The following is a 12,467-nucleotide window of genomic DNA, read 5'->3' as shown; positions in this document are numbered from 1 at the left end:
GGGATATGAAGTGATGGAGGCCATTCCTTGGCCCTTGGCCACAGGTCGCAAAGATTTTTAAAGATGTGGTTCACAACTCCAAGTAATAAGTGGAGCTCCATTGGTGGAATAACCTCAAGGACAAACTTGTCATCTTGAAATTCAATCAAAGGTACATGAATGACATTTTTGAATTCCTTCGACTTTCTTGAATCTCCTCCTGTCTGGATGTATTCAGAATGCTGTCTTCTGATCTGGCCAAAAGTCTTAAGTTGTCCACAATTTTCAAGACCTGGAGATGCAGCATCACACCAACAACAAGGGTGTTTGCTACTGTGAGACTGAATGCCACAAAGAATGTTGGCCAGTTTTAGGTCACAAGAGACAACCAAAGAACCTGTTTGGCATTTTTCTTTGACTTGAATGAGGTCGAAAATGGCCTTCACATTCTGGTAACTCTCAGGAGTGTTTTGTGACAGTGCTATCAGCATCTGCTGCTTAATACTCGTTTTTTTGGTTGATGCTGGTGCCATCAGCTTGATTGTCTTCTGTGCTGAGGTGTGGAGGAGTCTCATCCTCTTCCAACACAATGTCAGTGAAGCTCACTTTCAGAAATGATCCACCACCATCAATCCCGAATTTTAAAATGGAAGATTCTGATATTTTTCGTGATGCTCTGAAAACATCACTGATATTGCTGAGGCTCTGGCAGTGCACAACTTGACAAGTTTGACCATTCTCTGCCAATCTGATGTTGCTGACCATGAACTGATCATTAAGTTTCTGGCCGGCTAGAGCAAATTTCAAAGGAAAACTTGGCTCCACCAATCTAATTGGGCTTATTTGATTTAGTGCTGAACCTAGTTTTCGCATGCTATTGTTTAAAAGTCCTGTATTTTGCTGAATTTGAACATTATTTTCTGTTGTGAGTGGTTCTTTGAATAGCTGCTGCTAAAAACAATAAAATAACATCCATTATGAAAAAAAATATGTATTCTTGCAATGAGAATGATTTAAAGTAAAATTAGGTTGATGAAATAAAATTGAAGCAGGGTAATTAATTAAGATATGAATTTTCAATAAAAGCAGTTGCAATTAGCATTTTAATTAATATAAAAGCATTCTTGTTTCTTTTTCTCATAATTAATTATTACAGGTCATAAATTAAATGTTTGTGAATCAACATTTTGAGTGCCTTTAATTTAGCATAATGATACTATGATAATTAACTAGACAATAGAAGTAATTACCTCTCCTCAATGGCAAAAGTTTTCCACAAGGCTGACTGAGTCTAATAGTGCCATTTGGAGATGCGCTTTTGGATGCTAAGACTGCTGCAGCCACTTGCTCTGCACCTACGGGATCATCTGTGGCCATTCTTCTCAGGTTTTCATGGCGAGTTCCAATGGTTGTGAAGAAGTCCTCAGCCAATAATTGACAAGCACTTTGTGCAGCGCTTTTCAGAACTCTGAGAAGTTTGCTTTGGAATTTTTTCCTCGGATTCTTTAACTTTGTCAAACGGATGCTTCTCCTTTCCTTTGATCTTGGCAATTTGACATAAGGCACTCACAAACTGACGAAACTCTGGTTGTAGGTTTAATAGAAATTGACTTAAAGTCAAAAAGTTTTTCCAGCACAAAGTTTTCCAATTTGAGATCTGCATGAAAGATAAGTAGCCAAAGGCACTCTTTCATCACTGAAATCTATGTCTGTTTGAATCAGTTGAAGAATTTTCAACTTATAGTTTTCAGTCAACTCTTGATCACCCTTTTTCATGCATATAACACAAACAGATTTTCTGCTATATTCATGAGTTTTTGCTAATGTAGGCATCTTTAAATTTATTTAAAAAGCGCTCACTGTGTTTACATTTTACTTTCTTCTTTGAATAATTACTGCCATTTCCCGAAAAAATTATTGCCCGTTAATTTTTTAACTGAGGGGCAAAGTTCGAACTTGAGAATTTATCTTGATACATCGGAACAGCAATAAAATGCATATTTGGATAAAAGCTTTTAAAATAAAAAAGTTTTGTTTTTATGCATTACATTTTATATTATATATATTGTTTAAACAAAGCATGTCTTGTAGCATTTTAGGCACTTAAATAGATCACATTATGGTATGCAAAAGCTTATAAACTTCTTGACAAAAATTATGCTTTGGATGTTAATGAGGGATTTCAAAACCCTTTATTTTGGGCTCCCATAGGCATGCACTATCACCCCTTAAAAAGATTTTCATAGGGTATTTCACTGATATTAGGAACCCAAATCTACAAACCGTGATCATGTGACTGATTGTAATGTTTATCATGTGATTGTTTGTAAAGTTTATCATGTGACAGCTTGTAATGTTTGTTAAATAATTTTGATTTCATAATTTTATTTTTAATCTTTAAGATATTGTTGAACTGTTAATACTGAATGGAGCTGATGTGAATGATCCTGGTGGAAAGCATTGTGGTGGCACTACACCACTTCATGATGCTTCTCAGAATGGACATTTAAATGTTGTTAAGCTACTTTTAGCACATGGTGCATCACTTCAAACTAAAAACACCGAAGTAGTTTACTATTTTTTTTAATAATTAAAAATTTATATTAAAAACTATAGTAAAGAAAATTAATATTTTTTTGTTGCAAAAGAGGTTTTAAACAGTTTAAAATTTCAAATATGGTTATTATATGATATGGTGTAGGGTAAATGATATGATGTAGGGTAGTTAATATAATGTAGGGTAGGTAATATCAATAGGGTAAATGCTTTTTTTTTTTTTGTGACAGGGTAAAACTCCACTTGAAGTTGTACGTGATCTTATAAAAGCAGATAAGGAAGAATTTCGTGAGAACACAAATGATAAAGATCTTTATATCATGCGTATTAAAGTGGAGGAATATTTATCACAGGTATCAGATGTTTCAATTGATTGGAAAAAACATAGAAACAGCATTACAGTTAATGAAACAAATGAAAGTAAATACAAGCAAAACAAAACATTAGAAAATGATAACATAGCTCCTTATAAAAAAAGAAAGCTAAAGAGTGGACTTCCATTAGACTTAATAACACATGAATCTCCTTTTGAAGAAGTTATTGCAGAAAGTAGTTCAACAACATCTTCCACTGTTAGTTTAAATGAAGATAATTCTGATTTAGAATCTCTTTATTCTGATGTGGATCCTCTAGAAGATATTAGTGAAAACTGTCACGAACCTGACTCTCCTACTGTCTCTAATATCATTTACAAGGAACCGACCAAAGTATTAAAAAAACCAACTGAACTACCAACCAAAATACTCAAAAATCAGGATAACTCACAAAGCTTTAAAAAAAAAACTTCTTTAAAAGCAAAAAGATATCGTCAATCAAAAATTAGCGTATTGCATACTTCAAAAGAAAATCTTGATTTTTTTGATTGCAACATAATCAGAAAAAAAAGTAGCCATCACAATACAACCAAACCAAAACAACATCATCTTGATAGTTTTGTCGTGAAGTCTGTAAATGATGTTTATATAGCAAACAAACATTTGGAAACTCAACTACCCGAACTACGAAACGATTCACTAAACTTTAAGCAAAATTTATTTCGAGTTAAGGTTCATGTGAATACTACATGCTTTTTAATTCCATGTTCTAATAATATTGATGAGAATGTCAGTTGGCTGATTGAAAAGGTTTCTATGTTTGCTTTTTATATATGTGTGTGTGTATATATATATATATATATATATATATATATATATATATATATATATATATATATATATATATATATATATATATATGTATATATACATATATATATATATGTATGCATATATATATATATATATATATATATATATATATATATATATATATATATATATATAACATGTGGGGCGTAAAGAATGAGACAAATTTCATATCAAGTTTTAAGGAGTTACTAAAAAAATTATCTGTTCATTTTATATATCGATTTAATAAAGTAATAAAACTCTTTAATATTAATGTTTATTTAAAATTAAGCCACCTTGATTTTGTTCAATAGCAAAAACTCGAAACCTGAAACTATCAATTGAATCTTGGATATTTTTCAAGGGTATTTTTTTAACAACTTCTTTTATTTTTTTAATAAGCTCAATCTTGTTACTAAAAGATTTTGATTTCAAACAATCCTCCACTTCCAAATTTCAAAAAAAATAATCTAAGGGATTAAGGTCTGGCGAGTTCGGCGGCCGGATTTTGACGAACAAGACCGCAGCGGTCTTGTTCGTCAAGGTTCGTGTTTCGGAGTTACAGAATTGAGAGAGGGTTATAACCACAATTAAGTAGCCTCCTCATCTGTAGTGGCCTTCTGGGCCTTGGGGAGGTGAAATAACAAAAAAAAAAATATTGTCTGGCTTAATTACTAATTTGGTTGGTCCATTAAAAGTTAGTCCACATCACACCATGACTTTAAAAGTAAATTTATGTACTGGATGAAAGCCAATGCCTTAATTAGCAGCTTGTCTTAATTCAGCATAAGTTCTGTCGTTTTGACGAGTGTGTTTCCTATCTTGATTGAATATCTTCTCATCTTAGTGATCCGATTTCTTAAAACAATGAGAAAACGGCTTTCTTTTTTCGATGTGAGCTGCAGTTAATGCAGGAACACGAATTTTTTTTGTACGCTTTCAATTTTAAGTCCTTGTTAACTATTCTACAAACAGTTCGAGATGAACAACTTGCTTCTCTGGCAATTTTTTTAATTGGCTTTTTTTTCTTGTTAGATACAAGGTTTCACCTCACTTTTGCAATGGATTGTTTTGTTCCGATGCTCCGTGGGCTACTAGGCAAGGTTTTGGGTAAGATTCCAGATTTAAGTATATGATTGATCCATCTGTACACTGTTGCCCTAGATGTTTCTGTTTGTAATAAACTGTAGATTTTTTGAGCCTTGAAACCTTGCTCTAGCCAAGATTTAATCATATTTCGGAAGATTAGATTTAGCGTCATTATTTTAATAAATTCTAAAGGCAAATTTTAAAAGCTATAAAATTTTAAACAAGGTTTCATGATGTATAATAATATATATATAACTTGGAATATTTTATTTACAACAATATAAAATTAATTGGCAAAATTTGTCTCATTCTTTATGCCGTTATATATATATATATATATATATATATATATATATATATATATATATATATATATATATATATATATATATATATATATAATAAATTTTTATAAGAGCATGGAGAAAATAAAATTACTTTGATAAATTTTTAGTCTAATTAGTTGTTTTTGAAGATTATACTCTTTTGCTTTGTTTTACTATTTCAGCTTGTTGTGCTTAGTTGTTTTTATTTGCTCTGTTTTGGTTTTATTTTGTTTCTTTATTCTCCATGTTTATTAAACTTTATGTTTGGTTTGTTTTTTTAAATTACTTCCAATTTTGTTCTGTCTTTGTTTCAGTGATAGTCATATCAATGACTTTTAAAGTCATTGATATGACTATCTCTGTGACAGTTCCTAAATGCTCCAAAAATTCTTTTTTGTCTAGTTTTTTTCCTTGAACATCAGTTTTTTGAAATTCTCTCCCTTCTTGTTTTCCTGATTTGTATAATTTGCAATCTTTTAAGTCGTCTGTTAATCATTATTGTGCTTTATAAACTTTATTTTTTCTCTTCCAGTAACTTCCAACTATAATATTTGTTACTTGCAGCCTTGTTGGAAGTGAAGATGTTTAAAAAATATTTTTAGGTTGAGTCTCGGTATCGAGCAGCATGTGGAATTTATGCACGGCTAGCTCTTAAAACTAAAGATGGTGCTTTATTAAATGAAAATGATGTCATAATGGATATTATAGTAAATAATGAAGAATTGGTTGGTGAAATACTTCATCTTGATTTTCCTCCGTTGAAAGAAAGATTTTTATTAGCTTGTGAAGATAAAAAAATAGGTTTTTCATTTTTTTAAAGTTCATCATTCCTTTTTATAAATTAAATTTTTTTCAATTATATAAATATTTATGATAAATAAATAATTTTAACAATTTTTACAAAAATATTTTATTTTTAAATACTTTTAAATTTAAATTTAAAGATTGTTTTTTTTTAATTCTAAACTCATTACTTTGAAAAAAATCTTTGTTTAGCTGTAAATGATGAGCTACTTGAAGCATTGACTAATGGTGTCTCTTGTCTGAAATTAAGTGACATGCTTCTTGAAGACAATGATGTGTTTGTATTATCTATTTGTTTACCTTGCAACTTGAATATAACAGTACTAGATATATCCAAAACTTTGTTAGGTAAAAGATATTTTCTTTTTTTTAATTTTAATTTATCAATAAATATTATTTTTACACTGATGATAATAGTAGATGATGATTGATGATGATGATGATGATGATGATGATGATGATGATGATGATGATGATGATGATGATGATGATGATGATGATGATGATGATGATGATGATGATGATGATGATGATGATGATGATGATGATGATGATGATGATGATGATGATGATGATGATGATGATGATGATGATGATGATGATGATGATGATGATGATGATGATGATGATGATGATGATCACAAGAATAAATTGACTAGATTTATAGCAAAAAACTTAATTTTTTTTCTATATAAGTATACTATAAATGTATGATTATATATGTATATAAGTGTAAGTATAATTCTATATTATGGTTATACATGTATATTATATTTACCTATATTCTATATATGTATGATTGTAATTCTATATTATAGTTTTTATGGTGTTATGGTTTTTACTCCATATAAGTATGTCTGCGTATGTTTATAAATAATGAAGATGAGTTTTTAAGATTAAAATACCAATGTTTTTAAATTAAAATATTTTAGGAGATGAAAACTTCAAAATCCTTGTTAATGTGTTGATCACATTGCCGAATCTATCTTCTCTAGATATCTCAAATGTCAACATTACAGCAGTTGGTTTATGTTATTTTTCTGAGCATTTAGATGAAAAAATAAAAAAAGAGTATATATTGTACAATAAGGTAAAAATTTAAAATAAGGTTCTTTTATCACTTGAAATCAATTAAAACATTTTAAATCGGTAATCACTAATTTAAAATATTTATACAATGTATAGTAGTTACTGGAAAATATAAGGTAACAGTTATAATCATAATTCAACAACCATGTTTATTAATTGTAAGTGAATTTAGTTTAATGACCTTATGCCGTAACAACTATAAAATAGCAACATAAGGTAACCATGAAATGTATGAAAGCAATCCTATACCAAATGTTTTTAACTTGTATTTATTTGTAATAGTCAAAACTTATCCCTGGCAATTTTTACTAATTACCAGTTAGGACAGGCAAATTTTAAAAGTAAGAGCATTAAACTAATTAGATATGGAAATCATATCACCGCTCATTCATTTATTGAAAGGTTTAAAGTAAGAAATAAATCTAATTATAAATTCGAGTTAGAAGTTTTATTCAAATTTAATACTGTTTTATTCGCAATAAAAAACTATTCCAGTTTGTTTTTTTTTAACATTGCTTCTATTGACTGCTTGATTGGTTGCTAGGTTGCTATTTGTTTACTGCTTGATTGGTGTAGGTTGTTATGATTCTTTTTTTCTTTTCTTTTTTTTTTTCCAAATATTTTGAAGAAAGCTTAAAGTCCTTAAGAAAACATAGTAATGGGCTTGTTCCTAAATATATGTAATATTTCTAAGAACATGAGTTGTTTTTTGGCTAAAATAATGCAAGATCTTTGTTTTATAGGTAATATAGTAAATAGATAAATATAGTAAATAGGTAAATAGTAGGTAAATTATAATTTTTTAGTCCGTTAAAATTTATGTAAAAGATCGTTTTATGCATTTTTATTTAATATATCTAGTTTCTATAAATGTTCATTAATTTCATATATATTTTTGACGATAGCATGATAAAATTTTTTTTATAGTTTTATGTAACAAAATTATAAAACTGATACATGTCTTTTACTCTCTATTAACCTTAAAAACGCAAACTAAACAGATTGACTAACATTGCCTTGATTAACAAATCTGCTGCAAGCAAAAACTAGTTTATACTTCCAAGGAAAAGTTTATACTCATCCTTGGAAAAGTTAAATGAAGGAGAGCAGTAAATAATAAAATGTTGATTGATTGAAATATATTATATATTAAGGAATATATATATTAATATTAAGGAATATTATATATAATATATATTAAGGAATATATATTATATATTCCTTAATATAATATTTAATGTATTTAAAAATAAAATTTAAATTCCTATATTAAGGAATAGTCAGATGATTCAAACCTAATTTTGTGACAAATAGATTTTTTGCTCTACATGGGTAGGTGTTGTAACTTTTACAGTCTTTAAGAAATTTTGAGAATCAATAATATTCATAGCACTGAGACTTACAACAAATAGCTCAATTAGATTTATTTTCACAACAAGTAAATAAGTGAGTTTTGTGAGAAATAAAAAAATATTTATTGAGACTTTTAAGATTATTAAAAAAGAAATTTTTTTGATGATTATTTGCAAAAGATACATTAAAATAATTTGGCAATGAAAATGGTTCTTTCAACGTTTTCTTACAATGACAATGGTTCTTATGATTTTTTGGTATGATAGACATGATTTAAATTGAGGGAAAACTTGACTCAAATATAGAAAGAAAAAAGAAAATAAAAATTGATAACTTAATCCCTGATAGTACTTAGTTCTTGTAGTTAGCTGTAAATATTCATTAAAGTGTGGCTTTTACTAAACCAATTATTAATATGTTTTCTTTATGGTAATTGTCATGCTTTAGCATGTCTTATTTCTTTTTTGACTTGAATGATATAAGTTAGATTTTTACATGTCATTTATAAAATGTGGACTGATTGTTCTGCCGTTTTGTAAATAAAACTTTATCTTTTCCCGCTTATTTTGAAATAATTAGTTGTTGTTTTTCTTTGCGGCACTGTAGTCAATGCATCTTATATAGTCAAGGCAACTTCTTATAGTATTTTCTGAAGTGTTTGGTTCTAGTTTTTAATTGCATCTCAGGCTATAGGATGTTTTTTTAAAATCTTACCAACAGTTCAGTTTAAAATCAATTAGCTGAACCAGTAAAATTTTAATGTATGTGAGAAACAACTTTTGTTGTGGTGTTGTTTGTGTTTTGACTTGTTATCTGTTGATCCATTCATCACAATTATCTCTTGATCCATTCATCACAATTTTCACTTTTACCTATTATCTTTTATCTTTTTTTCTAAGTTTTTCTCTTCTTGTGCATTTCTTGCAGCAAAATTTCTGATCATAGTTATTTCTTTTATCTTTTTCACAAGAACAATTCTCTGGAGAACAAACGTTTTATTTTCAATGCTAGAAATCGATGCAAAAAGATATTTTTTTACGCCAAGCTCCATTCTCAGATTACTCATTTGTGTATTTTAACTAAGTAGGGTTTAAAATTTTTTAACAACGTCAGTTACAAAGGCAAGTCTTAATTTCTGTATAAAGATCCATTGAGGATTCATGAGTCTAATTTAATTGCCTCTCCCAATAATAAAGCAGTAAATAACTCGCAAATAACTCTAATTCATCTCTTGAATCTAATGACCACACTTGTGTTTAATTTAACATTTTTATACATATATACATACATACAATACATACATACATACATACATACATACATACATACATACATACATACATACATACATACATACATACATACATACATACATACATACATACATACATACATACAAACATACATACATGCATACATACATACATACATGCATGCATGCATACATACATACATACATGCATACAATACATATAAAAAAAATATTTAAAACATACATACTTACATACATACATACATACATACATACATACATACATACATACATACATACATACATACATACATACATACATACATACATACATACATACATACATACATACATACAAACATACATACATGCATACATACATACATGCATACATACATACATACATACATACATACATACATATATACATACAAAAACACACAAAGAAAATATTTAATACAGTATATTATTATTAGAAACCACCATATTCTTCCCTCTCAACTCTTTTGATGGATTTCAATGATTTTTCTGATCAAGATATGTTTCAACGTGCATTGAGAGGCATCATAAAGATATGTGTTTCCTTAATTTTTATAAGTTTTCGCCATTGTCTATTGGGTTTTAACATTTTTTATCCAGGATGCCCATTAGAAAGTAAGTATAATTTTTTATTATTAAAAAAAAACTTTATTTTTTTTAACTTAATTTTTTTAGTTTACTGTATTTATAATGTACAAAATTTACAAAATTTATAATGTACTAAATTTACTAAATTTACAGTTTACAAATGTAGTATATCATGTCAAAATTTTTACACATGTAAAAATTTAACACCCATAAAAATTTAATACCCATATGTAAAATGAAATTTAACTGCAAGAACACAATTGTCAATAAAAATAAAATAAAAAAGTTAACTAGTATTAATAACTATAAAAAACCAAAAACCTAAAACTAATTAAAAGTAAAATTTTTTTTAAGGTTTTTAATAAAATTGTGTGGGATTTTGATTTAAAGTTTTTTGCTATTTGAAGATAAAAATAAGTAGAAAAAAAATTTTAATGTACAATCAAATAAAATAAAAATAAAATAAAATGTAAACGAAAATTTTCTTCACGTAAAGGAAATATTTAAACGTTTAAACTTTTTGTAGTGAAAATTGTTTTTCTTTTTTGAAAATTAGCTACTCTCTTTTTTTATTAAGTTGTTACGCGGATAACAATACGCGGATAACAAGGGTTATCGGTTTGATCAGGCAATTTTACTTTATTTTACAATGTTACATAGTTATATTTTTATCTTATACATTTTTGTACATTGAAGTTTAATGTTCATTTTAATCTTTATCGATCCCAGATAACTTTTTATAAAAATTGCAGATTCTCGTCTTCAAGTTCTACGAGCTTCCTGCGTTTCTAATACTATTGTATCAAATGTGCTCCAAACCATTAGCACAATGAGTTCCTTAACCTCTTTGGATATTGCATTAGTTAGTCGTCCAATCTCGGAATCACAACCATTCAAGCCGTTTTCGAAGCTTTATAACATGGTATGTATGAACTTATAAATTTTAAATGGAAATTTAATCAAATTACAAATATACGTTTATCTTTTTACGTTGTTATTATTAAAATTACTTTTAAAAAGTATAAAAAGTTGATATACTAAATTAATTATTAATTATTGATTGTTAACATATTGAATAATTTTTAATTGATATTGAGTAATAAATTCAATTGTTTAAACTTATGTATTATAATTTATGAAAATTTGTGTTAACTTATTTTTAAATTAATCTTTTTTAATTTTCTTTCTACTTCGTTTAAGTTGTGCTTACCAAAGCTGTCTGAACTAAAAATAGAAAGTTTAACTGCTACCGAAATATGGGAGATAACTACTGTAGCACCATCTTTAAAAAGTTTATGTGTTTTTAATTCTAATGATATGATTCCTTTTGTCAGGTCTGTTTATCTTTTTGTTTACTTGTTTTATATTTTTTATTATTTATAAAATAAAATGTAATCAAAATTTTTTATTTTTTAGATACTTATCACATATGCCATACTTACAAGAATTGGACATGTCCGGTTGTGACAATTTTGATACTAAAGTGTTGAGCGAGCTTTTCATACATATGGAAACAAACTGTTCTCTTGTCAATAAACTAACGCTTGTGGCGTGTTCTATTAAATCCCCTTTATTGGACAATATATGGACGACTTTAGGTAGCATCAAATTAATTTATTTCAATATGGATTTTAACGAACTTACAGTTTTGGATAAAAATCGTTTGCGTGATTGGTGGCTTGGTTTACATGGAAACCAATCGCAATGCGCTATTGTTGATAAAAAGTGTACATTTGAACTTTTCTGAAAGTTTTATTGCGCATTTTCAAAATTCTTTGTTGTTGTTTTTTTTGTTTTTTATTTAGATTTTCCTATGTCATTAATTTAATTCAACATTTCATATTTATATTTTTTATTTATTTATTTATTAACTTTTTAAAAAAGAAAGTAGTTATTAAAGTAATTAGAAAAATGTTCTACTTTTTTAAATATTAAAAATCAACAAAACCCATGAAGCAGTGATGGATTAGGAGAGGGAGGCTAGGGCTATATATAGGGGGATGGGGCCGATTTAAAATAGAAATTTTTTTTTTTTTAAAGAAACTCTTAAAAATTTTTATCGTGTGAACAAACGAGCTGCGAACTATATAATATTAGTGATTTCGGAACAGTATGAAGATCGGATAACATGTGTACTCAGCACCGCTGAATATAGAACATATTGTTTATAACTTAATATTTTTTGAATAATCCTCAATTTCCTTTAAAAAAGCAACAACAATTTTC

The 12,467-nt window shown here is 27.8% G+C and overlaps 1 protein-coding gene across 1 annotated transcript in view; it reads left to right on the top strand.

Moving 5' to 3' along the window:
• LOC100206904 (tonsoku-like protein) overlaps positions 1-12,012 on the top strand; it is a 54,592-nt gene extending 42,580 nt beyond the window's left edge. The window contains exons 14-22 of the mRNA XM_065815516.1: positions 2,382-2,545; positions 2,766-3,659; positions 5,719-5,917; positions 6,113-6,268; positions 6,853-7,010; positions 10,091-10,268; positions 10,994-11,163; positions 11,442-11,575; positions 11,658-12,012. Of these exons, the coding sequence (XP_065671588.1) occupies positions 2,382-2,545; positions 2,766-3,659; positions 5,719-5,917; positions 6,113-6,268; positions 6,853-7,010; positions 10,091-10,268; positions 10,994-11,163; positions 11,442-11,575; positions 11,658-11,988 (2,384 nt within the window). The 3' untranslated portion in view covers positions 11,989-12,012. The remainder of the gene's footprint in view (positions 1-2,381; positions 2,546-2,765; positions 3,660-5,718; positions 5,918-6,112; positions 6,269-6,852; positions 7,011-10,090; positions 10,269-10,993; positions 11,164-11,441; positions 11,576-11,657) is intronic.
• The last annotated feature ends 455 nt before the right edge of the window (positions 12,013-12,467 follow it).

Source organism: Hydra vulgaris, chromosome 13 (assembly GCF_038396675.1).
Source record: "Hydra vulgaris chromosome 13, alternate assembly HydraT2T_AEP".
NCBI lineage: Eukaryota > Metazoa > Cnidaria > Hydrozoa > Anthoathecata > Hydridae > Hydra > Hydra vulgaris.
Note: the sequence above shows the minus strand (reverse complement) of the source record. Positions and strands in the feature narration are given on the sequence as shown.